This window comes from Sarcophilus harrisii, chromosome 1, assembly GCF_902635505.1.
Source record: "Sarcophilus harrisii chromosome 1, mSarHar1.11, whole genome shotgun sequence".
NCBI classification, from domain to species: Eukaryota; Metazoa; Chordata; class Mammalia; order Dasyuromorphia; family Dasyuridae; genus Sarcophilus; species Sarcophilus harrisii.
The window spans coordinates 746,795-766,306 of NC_045426.1; the positions used below are offsets into that span (position 1 = coordinate 746,795).

Here is a 19,512-nt window from a genome sequence, read left to right on the forward strand (position 1 = left end):
CAGACCCTGTGAATCACACACACACTCACTCACACACAGACACTCACACACACTCACACATACACATACTCACACACTCATTCACACACAGACATACACTCTCACACACTCACACTCACACCTTCTCAAGAGGGGAGGGCTGGCTGCCAAAAAAGAATTGCCCTCATGCTCTGGGGACGGCTTTCCCCGACTTACCTTCCTGATTCCTTTCATGGACATTTATCTCATTGAGTTTTGGTTTTTTACCTTTGGTTTCTGAAGGAAGTGAAGGGGGGGGCGGGGGGAGGTTCCGAGCCTGGGCTGTTCCTGTGGCCCCGTGAACGCCATCAGAGCTTTGTGCTGAACAGCAGGATGGGGTCAATCCTCAGTCTCTCTGGACTCTCACCACAGACCTGGGAAAAGCACAGGGCAGGTTTAGTCCCCATTCTCCCCCCGGGACTTCCCCAGGCCTTGCTTCGCATCCGGTTGGTGCTGGACTTATTCCCTTCCCAGCACCCCAGGTGCTCATGGAGAACCCTAGTCCCAGACACGAGGTCCGCAGTTAGGCGGGAGGCTGCCGACTTCTGTGCCCAGGCCCTAACCCAGCGCCATGTTCCTGCCTTTCAGGAGCCTCAGCTGCCAGAGGATCACGCTACACAAGAACCTCTTCTTCTCCTACGTGTTGAACTCCCTGTTCACCATCGTCCACCTCATTGCGGTGGTGCCCAATCCCGACCTGGTCAAGAGAGACCCCGTAAGCACTGCATGCTCCGGGCTCCCTTTGTGAGATGTTTCTGTGAACGGTTCTCAGACCCGGGCTCAGGGAGGGGGAGGGCTCCCACAAAGAGAAGCTGCCAGCTTTTAAACCTTCCAAGACTTCCCCCACGGGCCTTCTGGGGGGGGGGGGGCCTGAAAAGCCACCGCGGATCCAAGCAATTCTGGGAGACCAGTCACTCAAAACCACTGTTGAGAGGCCCGACCTTCCCTACCTGTATTATCTGTCAGTCCAAGGATACAGTTAGTTCGAAGCAAAGACATTTAATGAACTGTCACAGAGGGAAATTATCAAAAGAGCATTTCCTCTTAATCCAGAACAGTCTCCCCTGTGGGGATACGCCATATGTGAGAGGAGGGGAAGGCCCTAGGGAACACATGTCGAGAGACAGCCATTCAGAGATCACGTAGAGCTGGGGCATTATGGGGAGGGAAGGTCATGGGTTCTGCATTGGAGAGTTGGGCAACTTCCCGTGATGTCCCCCAGTCCACTCTAGGCGTTGTCTGCTAGATGATCATCTGCTGGTCTGTAATCCCTCCTCTCATTCACATTTTTGCACCTTTGGTCTTTTCTTGCCATTACTAACTTCCTCGGAAAATAATCTCTAGTTCAAAGGATGTGAATAATTTAATAACTTTTTTTTTACATAACTACATATTATTCACCAGAATGACTAGATTGATTCAAAGTTCCTCGAAGAAGTGAATTAATCTATTTGTCTTCCCGCAGCTCCTCCAAGGTTGGATTTATACAATCTCTTCCATCTCTGTTGTTTTGATATATGTGAGTCAATACATCCAAGTTGTTTTAATTTATTTAACGTCTCTGGGAAGATACTGGATAATTTTCACATGGTTGTTGATAGTTTTATTGTTGATATTTGATTTTTCTTCTTTTAAAAACTCCCTATTTTGGGATCATTACTATTGAAGGAAGGCTTTTGTTCTTAGAGATTTGCCTCAATCCCCTACAGCGTTTTTCATTTTAGACTTTTATCAGAGAAACTCTGTGCAATTTTCCCATTCTACAGAGTTTTTTTTTTTCCATTAAGTTTACTTATGGTGATTTAATTTGTGCAAATGCTTATAAATTAGATAGATTACTTCTTATAATTACTTCTACTCTATATCATTAAAAAAAATCTTCCCCATTTATAGGCAATAATAAAATCTGCCATTCTCCTACAAGAATTTTGTTATGGCAATATTTTAGAGATCGTTTATGCCTCTGAAGGTTACTCTGTTGTATGCAGCAAGACAGTGGCGACGCCTGCAGGCCACATATTGACTTGGTTTTAAATTGTGATATTTTATTGTACTTTATATTTTTTATTAAATAAACATTTTCATCTGATTTCGGGGCACTTGGGGGAGTGCTGTGGGTCGAAAATACCTTTGGGGGCCCCTCTGATATAAGAAGCTCTTCTCAGATTCTTTCCTATTCAAGTACTCTTTTCCAGAAGCTCATCAAATGGGATTCTTCCTAGGAGTTTGCGTCCTTGGACTTTTCAAACCCTCGCTTGTGGTGTCCCAGTCTAGATTTTGTCACCTAATCCAGATCAGTAATTTTTTCAGCTGTGGTTTCTCCAGTACAAGAAAATATGGGTAATTACTGATTTGGAATCTGCCATGTCAAATTCCATTCCATTTCATTATTTCACTAGATATTCTTGACCTTTTATACCTCCACCCCTTGGGGGTGATTTATGGTTGTATTTACAACCACCTGGTTCAGTACCAAGGACAGGGGATGCAGATACAAGCAGAAAGAAAGACGGCCCCTATCCTCAATTGCTAATGAGGAAAGAGAGCACCCAAAAGGAGAGGGAGGAAGGTAGGGAAAGGAGCAGGGAATAAGGGCAGCCAGCACCCAGTTTTGGCAATGGTAGAAAAAGTCTGGAGAGCAGCCTGGAGGGGAATGATGTCAGTCTCTTCTGTCTGATGTTGGGTGAATATTGTTGATTTAAAGGGAATTTCTCTTTCTATCTTTTCTTTTTTCTGTTGGCAATGTACAGAAAATTGATTGTGTTGTAGTCTTCTTGTATCATAGTCTCAGGAGGGGGAGGGGTTAATGATTCTCTAGAAGTCTCTGAACGAATTTCACCATAGCATCTGCAAATATGTAGAGAGAACTTTGCATCTTCTGGGCCTTAATTTCCTTTGCTCATCTTATTGGTCTGGATGACCTTGCTATCACTGTGTCCAAAAATAATGGAGAAAAGGGAATTTTTTTTTGCTTCCTCCTGATATTATTGAGAGGCTTCTGCTGTTTCTTCATTGCAAACGTCAGCATTAGATAAATGTGATCATATTAAAGGTCCTTTGCCCTTTTTTCAGTTAATCAACAACCATTCATTAAGCACTTTCTATTTCACAGACTGTAATGAATGCTAGGAATACAAAGAGAGCCAAAAATAAATAGCTTTTGCCCCCCAAGGAGTTCCCTAGTGTTTCTAATTCTCAGCAGATATTAATCTTCAGAATCTGAAAATGAAGAATCAAAACTCCTGGCAGTTCCCCAAATCATATTATTTATATTTTTCATCATATTTTATTTACATGTCTTAAATAATAATGAGCGCTCAAATAATGAATCATTTTTCAGTGATAGTATTATAAAAATTTCAGAGAGTCTCTGAAACCAATATTTAATAATAAATGCATGACTGATTATTATGAGTCACTACACTATGACAATAATTTAGAACATATCTGGCAATGAGCTCACTGATTTCCTTTGTTATTTCCAATATTATTCATACTCTTTCCTCATTATTATGGATATCTAAACATGTTAGTCATATTTATAAAGAATTATAGCCTATAACAAATAATCAAATGGTAGAAAATGCCAGCAAAGAATACTAAGTAGAATAAGTATGTTTGTGGCCTTCTTTGCTGGTGAGTCATCTTTGCAAATAAAATAAATATTAATAAGTATATATACAGAGCATATTTTATACATCTCCTATGAATAGTGTTGTAAGACATGACAAGTTTTGGAAGCAAAATAATTTTTTAAATCAGCCATTTTAACTTGAGATTCCACGTAACATTGCTCACCTTGCTGGGAGATGTGAATGCTGGGTTATACAAATGCTCTGTATGTCACCATTTCCTGCTTTTGCTTTTGACTTAGCATCAGTGAATTCCTTCAGACCAGCAATGTTTATCGTTAACTTTCAATTCTCACAGGAGAATGATCCAATTTCCTGACTGAATTTTTTTCAATGGTATTTGGGAGTTAGAAAAACATATAAATTTCCCAAGAAATACCAGGAAGAAATTCCTTCATGGAAACACTAAAGCTCACATAAGATCATAAGATGGGGGAGATGACTTGCAAACTACGTGCACACAAGATATATATGAATTGGCAGGGCCTCTCACAGGGAAAGTATTTGTGGGGTGTGGAGAGTGAGGAAAGACTTCCTGGAGAAGATGGGACTTGACCTGAATCTTGAAGTAATTTAGAGAAGCTCAAAGGCAGAAGCAAAAAGGGAAAGGATTTCAGCCAAGAAAGGCAGACAGGCAGAAGATGGGATATCACATGCAAGGATGTGCAGGGCAGCAAAGTAGAAGAAAACTGGAAAGGAGGAACAAAGTTCTGCTAGGTCCTAGCAGTACTAGGAGCTTTTGAGGAGCATCGTGACATTCTTGATTACTTAATTATAAATGTAATGTGGTTATAATGATTTTTTAAAAATGTAGCCATGCCCTTTTGCTAATGACTTATTCACTACTTTAGTATCAATATTCATTAGTAATATTAATCCAAAGTTTTCTTTCAGTGGTCTATCACTGCCAGTTTTGTGTATCTAGTCATAGTTGTCTCAGAGAGGGAGTTTGATAAAGCACTTCTTTCTCTATTTCTGTGAATAGTTTATATTACATAAAGATTAGTTGTTCTGAAGGTGTTTAATTACACTCATTTCTAAGTGCATCTGGACCAGATGAGATGGGATCATTTAGATTCTTTTTCCTCTTTTTGTTAATGAAGTTTTGTGCTTTTTTCTTTCGTTCAACAAAGCTTCTTAGTTTAAAAACACCTAATATATATATATATATATATATGTGTGTGTGTGTGTGTGTGTGTGTGTGTGTGTATTATATATAGGGATAAAAATGCCCCTACCCCAGGGGAGTATACAGTGCAACTCGTGCTCAAGTAAGAAATACAAAGTACATACCAAGTAATACAAAGCAATTATTTGAGGGCAAAAACATTCATAACAGGACCAAGAAAAGCCTTATACAGATATGACACCTGAGCTGGAGATTTAATGAAGGTGAGGCAGGCCTATGCTTCAGGAGGGAAGAAAGACACTGGAAATTCATGAACTAGCAGAGAGTGATGGAAGGAAAGTTGTTTGAAATGAGACTAGAAGGGAAGATGGAATGAGACTGTGGAGGATTTATAATTCATCCTAGGGGCAATAGGAGCCACCAAGGAATTCTGAGCAGCATCAGGTCTCTGTAAGATCAGTTTAGCATCTGAATGATGAATGCATGAAGGCAGTACTAGACAGAATGAAAATGACCTAAGCGGCTATCCAGATGGTCAAGGTAAGAGATGACATGAACAAGGGTGAAAGGTATTGGAGAGAAGGAGGTGGCGAGGAGCAATATTGTGGAGAAAGGCTCAGCAAGACTTGGTAACTGCAAGAATAAAGGGAGTCAGGGGAAGGAAGAGTCAAGGCTGAGACCTGGTTTTCAGGAAGAATGGAGGTGTCACAAACAGAAATGGAGAAGTCCAGAAAAAGAGATCTATTAGAGGGAAATGTATCATTCTGGCTTCCCCCCCCCCCCAAATTACAATGCAATTCATTCAAGTTTTCAGATCGTTATAGTTTAATAGAATTGCCATAGTCCTATGTAATTTTATCTAGTTCCTGTCTATTTGCTCTGAGGATTACTTTTTTATCATTGAGAAATTTATCATTTAGTTTTCCTCCTCCTTTTATCAAATTAGCTAATGGTTTGCTTATTTTCTAGATGTTCAAAAATAACAAAGAGATCTTTCTTATCCATCCAATAGAGTTTTTGTTTTCAATGTTTTATTTTTCCTTTGATTTCTCAGAAGCTCTACCTTTATGCATATTTGGTATTAGTGATGTGAGAGAGGGGGAGGAGGGAGAGAGAGAGAGAGCATCTATACATTTACTAAGTGTTTACTGTGTGCCAGGCACTGTGCTAAGAACTGGAGATAATATAAGATTCTCTGATCTCATGGAGATTACATATGAGAAAACAAAACATAAAGGCAAGCTGTAAGGATGAGAGTGAAGGGGAAAGCAAAGGGCATTAGCTAGAGATTCTAGATATGTAGTAAAGAAGTGAGGGAGTCTGCTCGATGAGATGAGCTGGGAGTGAAGGGAGCAGCAATTCAGAGGCTCCTCATGAAATGGTGACTTCAGCCAGGGATTCATTTACTAAGAGAGAAAACCCCAGGGCACAGTCATCTGGAAGGAGACAAAGTCATACATTTATTAAATTGTCTGTTAAATTGACTATATCTCTTCTCCCTGCCCCGCCCCCCATGTTCATATGTATTAGAAATATATAGTTTCCTCCAAGAATTGCTTTGGTTGCGTTCCATAAATTTTAGTCTGTAATTTCATTTTTTTCATTCTCTTTAAAACAGTAAGTTGTTTCTAGAATGTGTTTCTTAACTCATTCATTTGCATGATGGCATTATTTAATTACCATTGTAGCATGCTCCGCTGTGTTCATATCACTCAGGAGGATCACAATTTGGGGTTTTGACATATAAAGGATATCTTTAATATATCTTCCTTTCTGCCATGATTTATGAATTATCTATGAAATGTGAAAATAAGTACATCTTAGTGTTCAAGAATCACCAGCATTCATCCACATCTAGTTTTCCCAACATTCTATTCTCATCCATTGTTTTCTTCTTTTTTTGTATATTTTTGAATACACAATAATTCTTGGAAAGTTTTCCAGACATCAGCTAAGCCAATCTCTCTACAATTGTTGTCTATTGCTCTTGCTTCTCTCTCTTAGACTGAACAAAATTAGCCCCCTCTCTCTTCCAGGTGACTGCCCCTCAAAAACTTGACTACCGTTAAAGCTCCCTATTGCCTTCAACCAGCGAATTTATGTAATATCAATTTGAGCCCCTACACCATTTCAGCTGCTCTTTTCTGGTGCTTTATAGCTTTTCCATATGCTTCTTTACTGGCATCTCCAGAACTGAAACCGGGATTAAAGGACCAAAGACAAGGGGGTATCGCCCCCCCAAGTCTTCAGCCACTCTGCACCTCTTGCCCCAGATCGCTTCATTTCCTACTATTTGCTTCTCATTGAATTTCCAGGCTCTTTCCCAGGTGACCAGCACCCTCTCCATGTTCTACTTAGAAAGCCGGCATTTTGGAACATGAATAATGACAATGACTGGTATCTATGCAGCAAATACGGTGCTGCAAGTTTTATCTCACTGAAGTCATGAAGCGTCCATACGTAGGACGGCTAAGGGGAGCCAGAGAGGAGTCAGACTCCTCTTCCTCAGTTCCAATCCACTTGCAGACACTCACTTGTATGAGGCAAGTCATTGCACCTTGTTTGCCTCAGTTTCTTGATCTGTAAAATGACCTGAAGGAAGAAATGGCAAACCATTCCAGGATCTGCCGAGAAAACCCCAAATGGGTCATCGAGAAGGAGACGCGCCTGAAAGGTTTCCATCCATTGGCCATGTATGAGCCTTTAGCCTCTCTCGTTTCTTGCTCCTGGACAGCCTTTCCCACCACTTTTACCCTCCTTTTGTCCCCACCTCTGACTTGACATCCCAGCGTTGAAATGTGTGTTTATCTGATTATTAGTGGATTTCCCCACTTCCTTCTTCTCCATTAGCACATTAGAGACGGGTCTTTTATGGCACATGCTGAGCATGGCTACTGCCGACCCACGTCTTGTCGTCTGGGGGACGCCCCGCGGCCCTTTCTGCCAGCCCAGCCTTTGCCAGCCTTCTCCGGAGAGCCTTGAGGTCAGCACTGTTTGGCCCTTCTGGCAACAAGTACACTCGAGGTCCCTGAAGGGGAGCTCCCGTTTAAGGCACCCACAGTCGAGTCACGTTCGGCTCAATGTCATGTGGCTGCTTAGGGGCTGCTTTCTACCACGAGACCACCAGGGCTGAAGAATCAGAGGGGGCCCCAGGGGCAGAGTGGCCTCCTGCATTCCACCCCATGGGCTGTGGGGACCAAGAATTCCCCCAAGGGGGCCGGTCGGCTGCTGGCCACTGTCGGGTGCTGAGCAGGCCGATCCTGGGAGCTAGAGCCATTGGGGGGGGGGGAGGGGGCTCTCTGGGAGCCTGGTCAGTGGACAGCCCCATCTGGGGCTCGGCTGGCTGGCAGAGCCCAGGAATTCAAGTACCAAGCCTGTGGGCATTGAAGGCAGAGTTCTGGGGCAGGGAGCGACTGACCACAGAGAGCTGGGGGGGAGGCCGATCCAAACCCTGTGCCCAACTCTGAAGAAATGCGGAGCAGGGGCCGGGAGCCCTCCCACGGTGGAAGTCACAGCCTTCCTGAGGAAGGTGCCCACCTGCTTGAGCCCCTGCCAGAGGATGGGACCCAGGCCCAGTTCGGTTCCTTCCTCCAAAAGGAGCGTCCCCTCCACCGTCCCCGCCATGAGCAAGGGTTCTGGGCAAGCCGGCCTTTGGGGTTTCAGGTTCCTAACCCGAGCACGGGCGGGAGAGTCCCGGAGGGCTGGCTCTGGACAGGCCGACCCGTGGTTGCCCAGCCCGAGCCCTCTGCTTCTCCCAGCCTGGCTCCGGGTTCCGGCCGGGCCGCCAGCTGAAGGCTCTGCTTTTCCCGCCCCCAGGTGAGCTGCAAGGTCCTTCAGTTCTTCCACCAGTACCTGATGGGCTGCAACTACTTCTGGATGCTGTGTGAGGGCATCTACCTGCACACGCTCATCGTGGTGGCCGTGTTCGCCGAGGAGCACCGGCTGCACTGGTACTACCTGCTGGGCTGGGGTACGTATCCCGCCGCCCCCGCCCCCCAGAGCGGCTCCTGAGCTTGGGCAGGTATACCTGTGGGGGGCGGGCAGCTGAGGAGGCGAGGGAGGCGAGGGAGGCGTGGGGGCGTGGCCAAACTCCACCAAAGGCTCCTCCCCCGGTGTCCTCGGGGACCCGGACAAACTCCGGGTGTGGGCCCAGTTACCTGCGCCCCCCCGCTACTGCGTCCCTACAAGCCCGGCCTGCCCGGCGCCTCGCAGCTCCACCCTCGGCAGGGAATCCCTGGGGACCCTTCCAGGCGCTCCTGCCCTCCCCTCAGTTATCTCACTTTGCTCTTGGAAGGAGGGGGAAAGAGCCAAAGACATAAAAAGAAACGGAGGGAGAGAAAGAGACGAGACAGGAGGGAGGATCCAGAGAGAGAAGGAAAGGGGGATAGACAAAGCGGGGGGAGGAGGGGAGGAGGGAAAGGAGAAGCAGGGCAGGGGAGAAGAGGAGATGGGGAGAGGAAATGAGGGGGAGGGTGGGGAAGGGAGAGGAGACAAGGGGGAAGAGGGGAAGGAGGAAGGGAAGGAGAGGAAAAAAGAAGAGGTGAAAGGTGAAGGACAGAAGGGTAAGTGGAGGAGGGGAGAAAGAGGAGGAGGGGAGGACAGAAGGGAATAAAATGGAGAGGAGAAAAGGAAGGGGGTGGGGGAGGGAAAAAAGGAAGGTGAGGGAGGAGGAAAAGGGGACGTGGGGAGGAGGAGGAGGCAAGAGGGAAAGGGGAAGGAGGGAGAAGAGAGAAGGGGAGGAAGAATTTTCAGTGAGCTAGAGCTCAGCCAGGAAGGCCTGGCTCCTCGTCTTGTCTCTGACCTGCACCGACTGTGTGACCCTCAATAAGGCACTGACTTCTGGCTCTCTAAGAGCCCAATTTTCAGAGAAGGCACAAACCCACATTAATGGGAGTTTCTTTATCTGGGAGCTCCCAAAGCAGAGACACCGGAGGTCCAGCTCACACACTCACACACTCACACACTCACACTCACTCACATATGCACACACAAGCACCTTATGTACACACATTAGATCTAATAACTATTATCCCCATCCTACAGATGAGGAAATTGGGGCCACCAAAGCTTGGATGGCTTCCTCAGGGTCACAGGGCCGAAGGGTCTGCAGCCATTAAGAGCTCCCCAGGGACAGCCCAGGCAGGGCTCTTTCCCCTGCTCTCGCTGCCAGACTCTCTCCTCTAGTGGAACAGAAACTCTCCTGAGCGCAGGAGGGGTCCCCAGTTGTTAGCCCCGCCTCCAGGACTGCCTGACTAACTCCACAATGTGCCCGGCCCGGCTTCCATTGGCTGCTGGCCATGGGCGAACAGTCTCCTGAGTGGGGAATGTGAGGATCCCCACCGGGGGGGGGGGGGGTGAGGAGGGGGGGGTGAGGATCCCCCCAGTGGGGAATGTGAGGACCCCCAGTGGGGGGGGTGAGGACTCCCCAGAGGAAGATCCGCCTTGGGTGCCACGTGGGCGTGGCCGGGGGGCATCCACCGCAGCACTTCCCCGCCCCCCCTCGGCCCTCCGGCCATCGCCCCGCCAGCTCCTCTCCTTTGCAGGGTTCCCGCTGCTCCCGGCCGCCATCCACGCAGTCTCCAGAACCAAGTTCTTCAATGACAAGTAAGAGCCCGTTGACCTTGACCTTGTTCCCGCCCCCGCCCCAGCCCAGGACTGACTCTGTGCTTCCCTTGCAGCTGCTGGATGAGCGTGGACACGCACCTGCTGTACATCATCCACGCGCCCATCATGGCGGCGCTGCTGGTGAGTCCGGGACTGACCCGGGCAGCGCCCCCTGCACAGGCCCTTCCCCGGGCCGGCAGCCAGAGGCCGCTAGACTCGAACTTGAGGGGGAGGCAGGCGGGGGCTCCCCTTCGCGGGGGCTCCCCTTCCCGGGGGCCGGGGGAGGGATCCCGGGGACACCCGCTGTCCGCCAAAACCGGTCCCCGAGCCCTGCTGGAGCTCAGCCGCGGTGGCCAGAGCCGGCCCCTCTAACCGGAGAAGGGAGGCACAAAGGGTGGGTGCTCCGGGGCCAGCACGGACATCAGCCAGCCCCGAACGCTGCCTCCGGGCTGGGGCCTGGCCCTGGGGGACGCCCAGGCTCGGGCTCCGCCGCGGTTCTCTTGCTCCGGCTTCCAGGGTCTGGACTAGGGCGTGGGATTTGGGTTCCTCGTCCCCTCCACACCAGGCTGCTGACCCGCCGCTCCTCGTCCAGCCCCGGCCTGTGTCCTGGGCCATCCCCCGGGCCATCCCTCAGGCCATCCCCCGGGTCATTTCCCCGGGCCACCCCCCCCCCCGGTCACCCCCCGGGCCATCCCTCAGGACCGCCTGTCCGGGCTGTGGCCCCGGGGTTGTTCGGAAGGAGCCGCCCTGACTAGCGGCTCCTTCCCGGGTTCACTCCTGGTGGTCGCTGCCCCCGGTCACGTTACAGCCGGGCTTCCCTCTGGGGCCTGGGGGGAGGGGGATAAATCTGAGAGAAATAACAAGAGGGACCGGGAGCCGGGAGCCGATGTTGGGATCTGGCCTCAGACACCGGCGGGGCCCCGGACCAGCCCCTGACCCCGGTTCCTGTTTCCTCATCTGCAAACGAAGCCCCCAAAGGGGTCGCAAAGCGTCAGAGGCGCCTGCACGGCGGGGGGAGGGGGCGCCAGTGCAGAGCGCTTCGGGCTGGCGTCCGGTCCCCTCAGCGGCCGGAGCTAGTCCCCCCTTCTCCGTCCCACAGAGGCCGGCACCCAGGGAGCGAGGGCTGCTGCTGCCCTGTCCGCTCGGCCCTGGGGCAAGACCTGGGGGGGAGAGGGGAGGGGGGTGCGGGGGGGGGGGTCCAGGGGGGAGCCGGGCGGAGGGGGGTCCCGGACTCAGGCGGCTGCTGCTGGCCTGTCCGCTCTGCCCTGGGGTCAGACCTGGGGGGGGCCAGACCTGGGTGGGGGGCGGGGGCGGGGGGGGGAGGGGGGGGGGCCTAGCGGAGGGGGCGGCCCCGCCCCCCACTGACCCCACCCGCTCCCGCCAGGTGAACTTCTTCTTCCTGCTCAACATCGTACGCGTGCTGGTGACCAAGCTGCGGGACACGCACCGCGCCGAGTCCACCATGTACATGAAGGCCGTGCGCGCCACGCTGATCCTCGTGCCCCTGCTGGGCATCCAGTTTGTGGTCATCCCCTGGCGGCCCGAGGGCAAGCTGGCCGGAGAAACGATTGCTGCACGTGCTCTGACCAGGCCCCCGGGGGGCGGAGGGGCGGGGGGAGGGGGTGGTGGGGTGGGTGAAAAGAGATGGACGCAGGGTGCCGGGGGGGGGGGGGGAGAACGCGGCCGCTCGGGGTCAGCCCCAATGAGGCTGGGGGAGTGGGCCCGGAGAGGGCAGGAAGAAAGGCCCGGGGGGGGGGGGCTATGGGAGGGCCCTGGGGGCCGAGTCCCGGCTCAGAGGGAAGAACTGGTGAGGAGGAAGAGGAGAAGGAGGGAGGAGGGAGGGAAAGGAAAAAAGAGGAGGAGGAGGAGGAGGAGGAGCAGCAGGAGGAGGAGGAGGAGGAAGCTGGCTGTGCCCTTTAGTCTCCCATGCACTGGGTTGCTATCTTACTAGATCCTTGATCCAAGCCGTTGAGACTGACAGCAAGTCACCAAATCTTTACCAACCCCCACATTCAGCTCTGAATCCCGTTTGGCCCTGCTCCGCCCACCCGGAATGGAGCCCAAATCACAGGATCCGAGAGGGGGGTGATGGTGGAGGGGTCTGGTCCCAGCCCAGGCTGAGCAAGAATCGGGGCGCGGCGAGCGCACACAGACACACACACACACACACACACTGTGACCAGCAATCAGGGGTCCTCACACTACGGCCCGCGGGCCAGAAGCGGCAGCTGAGGTCCATTATCCCCCCTCCCCCCAGGGCCAGGAAGTTTCGTTATTTAAAGGCCCACAAAACAAAGGTCTTGTTTTTACTCTAGTCCAGCCTCCAGCCGTCTGAGGGACAGGGAACTGGCCCCTATTTAAAAAAAGTGTGAGGACCTTCTAACCTTTGCTCCCCCCCCCCAGATCCAAGGCCTCCCGCAGCGTTTGGGGTAGAGGAGCTTTTCTGGGCCCTGAGCCCCAGTTCCTCCGGCTGCGCACACCCCTCCCCCCCTCCTGGGGCCACCCTTCGGCCAATTCCTGCTTCCTTCATGTCCGCCGGCGCCTCCTCTTGTCCAGCGCCGGCGCCATCTCCGTCCTCCTCCCGATGGCCCCGTGCGGCCTTCAGGGGGCATAGATGGAGCTTCTCCGACTTCAAAGCTGGGGAAGCTGAGAGTGTGAGAGGTCACGTGGCTGCGGCCAAAGGCCGGGGTCCCTGGGAGCCCCTTTAATTCCTTAGAAATCTCACAGCCACCCAGCGATCCCTGACACCCATTTCTCGCCTTTTTTCTTCTTTCCCCTTGTTTTCGTGTCTAGGGCCTGCTTGTGGCGACCATTTTCTGCTTCTTCAATGGAGAGGTGAGCATTTCCTACTGTCCGGGGGCTCCGGGAGCCTCCCCTGCCCTCCAGGGGCTCTAAACCCCCTCCCTGGGGGCTCCGACCCCCCCCACCCGCTGACTCCATGAACCTCCCCTCCCTTCTGGGGGCTCCATGAACCTCCCCTCCCTTCTGGGGGCTCCCGGACCTCCCTTTCCCCCAGGGCTCCGAACCCTCCCCTCCCTTCCCAAACCCTCCCTCCCTCTCCATACCTCCCTCCTCTTCCAACCCCACCCCCAAAGCCCCCAACCCCTTTTACCCACCCCACCCCCCCTACAGTACCCACCCTTCCCCCTCCCACACCCCCAGCAAAAAGAAATTTCAACCCCCATTGAACCGACCACAGAAATACTTTAACAACCAACCGCAAATTTACCTCAAATTACAAAAACCCCGGGGATGGAGGGGATCTGGCCTCGGACCCTTCCCGGCTGTGACCCTGGGCTTGTCACTTCACTGTCTGCCTCAATTTCCTCATCTGCAAAATGACCCGGGGCCATTCTGCCCGGGGCTGCTCGGAGGGCACAGGGAGGCTCGGGCTGACAGCATCAGCATCCCAAGGGTCCAGCAGGTTTCCCTTGTCGGGCAAATCTTGGTGAGATGAAACGGCATCGGGACAAACAAAAAGCTTCCCACTTGTGCTCCTGAATCCAAGAAAGGGCCGCGGGATTATGGGAAACCGGCTGGAGATCTCAGTGGACCACAAGCTTACACGAGTCCACAGTGGGGTGCGGAGGACAAAGAAGGTCTAGCAACGAGGCGGGACAGTCCTCCTGGGCCCCATCGGAGGGTCCCTGACCGAAGGGGCCTCGTGAGCGGAGGCCCTGACTGTAGGTCTGCAGGACAGCCGGGTGAGGGCCAGCTGAAGGAGCTGCCCAGAGCACAGGAGGCCCAGGAGGAGCAGGCTGGCCAACAGGCTGCCCCGGGGGCAGAACCTGCTTGGGGGGGGGTGGGGCAGATCCGAAGTCCTGGGCGGAGTCGCCTTCTGGTTCTTCCTCCGCCTCACTTTCCCCTCCCGAGCCCTCCGGGTCCAGTGGCTAGGGAGAGGCCCAAGCTCGGCCTCGCAAGGAAACGCCCTGGGCTTTTAACCACTGGGGCGCTGGAGGCGCGGCCGGAGCCCGGGATGCAGGAGGGGGAGCCCGGGGCTGCTGCCCGCGCCCCCAGGCCGGACTTCCCCGGCTGCGCAGCCTCGGTTGGGCCGCTTGGTGCTCAGTGACTCCCAGGGTGCTTGGGAGGCGTGGGGAGAGCTTGCTGTGCCGGGGGGGATGGGGGAAAGTGGGGGGAAATGCCGCCGCTATCCCCCCCTCCCCCCGCAGTGCCGTGTCCGGAGCCCGTGCCGGACTTAATCATGTCTAACCCGCAGGCGCCGCCGGGTCAGCCGTGACTCCCGGTCCTGGGGGAGGAGGGGAGCGGGCAGCTCAGCGCCCGCTCAGGGGGAAGGCTGAGCCCCCACCCCCTGCAGCCTCGGCAGGTTCCCGCGGAACCCCTCCCCGGGGCGCCCAGGGCGCGCATCCATCCGCGGGCGGGCCTCGGGCCTCGGGTCCGAGCGCCCGGGATTCTCCTCCCCAGGGGCGGTGCGAGGGGGAGTGGCTGGGGGCTCCCGGCTGCACTAACCCCCCCCCCCCTCCCGCCTCTGCAGGTGCAAGGCGCCCTGAAGCGGCAGTGGGCCCAGTACAAGACCCAGTGGGGCCAGCGGCGCCGGGATCGCTGCTCCACCCGCTCGGCCTCCTACACCGCCACCTCGCTCACCGAGGTCCCCGCTTACCTCTACTCCCCCGATGCCCACAACGAGCAGCTCAACGGCAAGTTCGCCCCCGCGGAGGACTCGGAGGTCACGGCCCTGAGGTCCGGAGAGTCGTCCGCTTGATTGGCCGGCAGAGGAGGCCCGGCGGCCGCCCCGGCGCCTGCGCCCCCGCCCCATCCTCTCCCCGGGTGACTCGGGGTCTCTGTCCCGGGAGCGCGTTCTGGCCACGCGGAGAACCTTACAAAGGACCCCCCCCCTCCCCACCCGGACGGGACTGAGGCGCGTCCCCAGCGCCCCCCCGGGAACAGGCCTTGGTGGGAGAGCTCCCAGCAACCACCGCTCCCGCCGTTTGCCCGGACCCAGAAATGCTCCCGTCAGAGCCACGGGGACGAGCCCGCAGGACCGCGGGGGCCCGGAGACCGGAGAGGTCTCCAGCTCGTGCCCCACCCGGGCCCCAGCCCTGACCAGCGTCTCTGTTTTCATGGCTCCCAGCTTGAGCCTTCGGACCCCAAACTTCTGTCCAGGGAGCCCATCTCCCCTAAGACGTCCGGTGTTCTGGGCGCCTGGTGCCCGCCTGGTCCCATCCTACCCCTGCCCTCTAATGCCAGGCAGCATCTCCTGGGCTGGCGGTGCCTGGGCTGCACAAAGAGCAAGGAACCGAAGGCCTTTCTGGCAAATAAATGCCAGTCTGGCGCGGGTGGGGAGGACTTGCCTCACATCACTGCACTGGCACTTTGAAGCCCTCAAAGTGCCACCTTCCAGGAAAGGTTGGGCCTTCAGGACCCGTGTCCCCCCGTGCCAGCTCCCCGGGCATGATGGGGGCCTGTGCCCATGCCCACAGCTCCATCTTGTGGCCAGCTCCCCGGGCATGATGGGGGCCTGTGCCCATGCCCACAGCTCCACCTTGTGGCCAGCTCCCCGGGCATGATGGGGGCCTGTGCCCATGCCCACAGCTCCACCTTGTGGCCAGCTCCCCGGGCATGATAGGGGCCTGTGCCCATGACCACAGCTTTCTACAAATGGACGGGCCTCCACACCCACCTTGTGGACGCCTCCCAAGGGGACGGGAGGACCTTGCCCAGAGCTGTCTTCCATCAAGGACGGCCCGGGTTTATCTGGCGGTCGGTAGCGGTCAGAGCCGACATCTTCCGTACGTGAGCGGCCCGGGCACTGTCTGCCCTGCAGCAGCTCCTGGAGTCTGCTGGGGCCCTGAGCCCACAACGGCACCTCCACAAATGAACAGCTTCCCAGGAGAGAGCTGCCACGTCCTGGGCCGCCGGGCTCCACGCCTGCCCTGCCTGTGGGCCTGGGCCCGGAGCCGCCTCCCTGGGACTCGCCTAAGACTGACAGAGCATGGGGCCAGTGGGCCTTGGCGGGGCTTAAGGCCAGGGGCCGGTGTCTTTTCTGGGGAGATTCAGCACCGGACAGCTCCCGGGGCCCACACTGAGGCAGCCTGGGAATCTTAGTCCAGCGTGGGCTGCAGGGCTATTCACACAAACTGGGATGAGCCCCCTCCCCACCCCCACCCCACTCCTCCAAGCTCAAGGCCTGCTGGCCCCCGGAGCTTGGGGGAAATCTGGAGTTTGCCAGCTCTCCTGTGTTTCAAGGTTAAAACTCACAGGTTTCCTCCAGTCCTTCACCCACCAGCAGGGGCCGGAGGAAGCCGGCCGGGGTCCTGCAGGGCCTGGGGCAGGACCACCTCATATCCTGAAAGAACTGGGCCAGGACCACCTCATGTCCTGCAGGAGCTGGGGCAGCAATAGGCCTGGGCAGGGAGTAGCAGCCTGTGACCGCACCTGTGGAATGGGTGTGCTGAAGGGCAGCCAGGCCGCAGGGACCCCCCCTCGCTGTCTCCCCCACTCCATCTCGAGGAGAGAGTGAGCCGAGAGGGCGCTGCCACAACCAGACCCCCTGCCCAGGCCCCCTCACGGCCGCAGGGCAGTGCAAGCAGATCCTCTGGGGCCCCGGGCCCTTGGTAAAAGCTTTGGGAGTCGGGGTCCAAGTTGGCCTCAGTGCAGGCTGATGCTGTGCCACGTGCCTGAGCTCCGGGTGGTCCCGGTGCTTTTAGCAGGACGGAGAAGCCGGCCCCGCGGCCCCTGGGAGACGTGGCTGGCACAAGAGGGCCGGCGAGTGCCCCCTCCCTGCCCAGACATACGGCCGGGCCTCTGTGTCCGCAAGGAGAGGCCCCACCCTCTTTTCCCTTTCTCTCCTTCCTTTGGTCATCTGTCTTGGGGGGAGGGGGGGAGGAGTTGTCCTGTGTGGGGCAAAGGGGGAGCGCCCATCATCCCTTAGGGTCCACATCCCCAGCCCCCGTTACTGCTCGTGTCCAGAAGCTGTTTTTGTTCCTGTGGTCGCGTCTAGCACGTGCTGTATGTGCGGCAGATAAAGCAAACACAGCACACGCCGTCCTTGGTTTGTGGACTTTGTGGCCAGAGCCGCGCCGAGGGACGCCCGTGACTCAGAGGCTGCACACAAATACTCGCTCGCACACACGGAGGTGCATTACGTGCACACAGGTGCACACACAGGTGCATTGTATGCACTCATGTACACACAGGTGCATTGTATGTGCTCACATGTACACGGGCGCATTGTACGCGCTCTCATGTACACACAGGCGCTTGCACACAGGTGCACACAGATGTGGCGTGGGTACACACATATGCACTGATGCACACACACGCCTGCATGTGCACACGCTTGCTCACAGGGCTGTCGTGCTCCCTTTCCATTCTTCACTCACTGATCACGACCATTGGACAGATCATTTCTCAGAGGTTCCCTTTACTCATCTGCAAATTGAGACCATGATCCCTGTGCAGAGGCCTGGGCCACAGTGAGCGTCGAGGGGAGTGTGGGAGGGTCTCAGAGCCCACAGCGTCACTAAGGAGGGGAGGAGGAGCCACGTGGCCCCGCAGACTGGAGCCATCCCGGAGCCGCCCAAATTGGGCTGGCCAGCCTTGCCCCTTGCATCTCCAGCCCCCTCCACAGGTCCCCTCGTGGACACTCGCTCCCGAGGCCCTTCCCTACCCTTCCCGCCTTCTTCTAGGTGCTCCCCAGATTATCAGCGCAGGGTAGAGGACAGAGCGAGGGAGCCTCGCGCACCGGAACATCTGGAGGGAGGAGGGAGGGAGGGAACTCTCACGTGCCCGAACATCTGGAGGGAAGAGAGAGGGAGGGAGCAGGGAGGGAGGGAGCCTCGCGCTCCCTAGCATCCGGATCCCTGCAGCCCGAGCCGTGGGGAGCGCGCAGTCCCCGCTGCGGGCGCAGGGACAGATCCGTCCGCGGTAGAGCGCGTGCTAATCCCAGTAGCCGTTGGCCAGGACAAAAAGCGAGGCGCTCGGGTTCCTAACTGGAGGAAAGTTCGGGAACGTGGGGGGGGGGGGGTACGAGTCCTGGAACTCCTCTCTCCCCAAGCACTGGAGTCGGTCAGAGGAGCTCGGAAGCGGACCCGCGGGCCAGGGTTCGGAGAAGACGGGCTTCGGGGCGTGTGACCATGAGAACGCCCAGTCCTTGGATCTGACCGGCTGTCGGGTCACGGGCCGGGGAAGGGTCTTGAAGCCTCAGGGAGGGCCGGGCCAGGCTCGCAAAGGAGGCAGCGAGGTTTTCCCACAATCCCCTTAAACCTTAGGACGTTGCTCTCGACTCCAAAGGCAGAGCCCGTCCTCTTCCCATCACCTCTGGATTTTCCACCCCCAAAGTCTCCATTTCCTCAAGTCCCTCCTGGCTGGTCACAAAAGGGCTGACAGCAGAGGACCCCCAGCCCGGGCCGCCTGGGACCCCCAGTCCCCGCCTGCGTCGGCCCCTGACCCCCGAGGTTAATATGACGCACAAACGGGTCCTGGGCACGTGATTGTCTCGGGCCGCGAGCTCGGCCCCGGGGCGTGAGGAGCCGCCTCCAGCCGGGCCGTCCTGGACTTGGGGGCGCCCGCGGGGGCTGCCTGCTCTCACTCCGGGGCGTCACACACCCCCCCCCCGACGGTCCCAGGGTCCCCAGGGCTCGGCCACAGAGCGGACCGCCAGCCTTTCCTCCTTTCGTCTCAAAGTTCCTTCGGTTTCCAAAATCCAGCCACTGGACGGGCCCCAAGGAGCCGGGGCTGGGGCAGATTGTGATGGAGGGGCCCCCTCCTGGCCAAGCCCTCTGCGGGCCCGGCCCCCTCCCTCCGGTGCTCCCCTCATCTGCACAGTGCTCCCGCCGTCTTCCCCTCGCTTCCAGCCATTCCCCGGAAACTGCTCCCCAAAGTCAGGGGGGCCTCTGTTTCTGGCGGCCTTTCCCGGCTCCTTTGGGCAGCTGGGCCTTGGCCACCCGCCCCCCCTGCCCCCCCGGAGTCCTAGCCCGGGAAGAAGCTGCCAAAGCAGCCGCGTCTGCGGGCCCAGAACCCGTGATGGTTCCGACCACGAGCAGCCCAGGGGGCCGGGCCGGCGCCTCCCGGACTGGCTGCTCTCCTCCTCGCCAACCCGGCCCGCTCGGTCCCCGGGATTGGAGCGCCCTCTTGTGGCGCACGCAGGGTGGGGCCTGCGAAGGTAGCCAG

At 55.7% G+C, this 19,512-nt stretch overlaps 1 protein-coding gene across 1 annotated transcript in view; it reads left to right on the forward strand.

Annotated features, from left to right (window-relative positions):
- The window catches only part of CALCR (calcitonin receptor), a 39,435-nt gene extending 22,102 nt beyond the window's left edge, over positions 1–17,333 (forward strand). The window contains 7 exon segments of the mRNA XM_031951288.1: positions 607–733; positions 8,596–8,749; positions 10,323–10,383; positions 10,458–10,524; positions 11,768–11,948; positions 13,139–13,218; positions 14,876–17,333. Coding sequence (XP_031807148.1) covers positions 607–733; positions 8,596–8,749; positions 10,323–10,383; positions 10,458–10,524; positions 11,768–11,948; positions 13,139–13,218; positions 14,876–15,103 — 898 coding nt within the window. The 3' untranslated portion in view covers positions 15,104–17,333.
- The last annotated feature ends 2,179 nt before the right edge of the window (positions 17,334–19,512 follow it).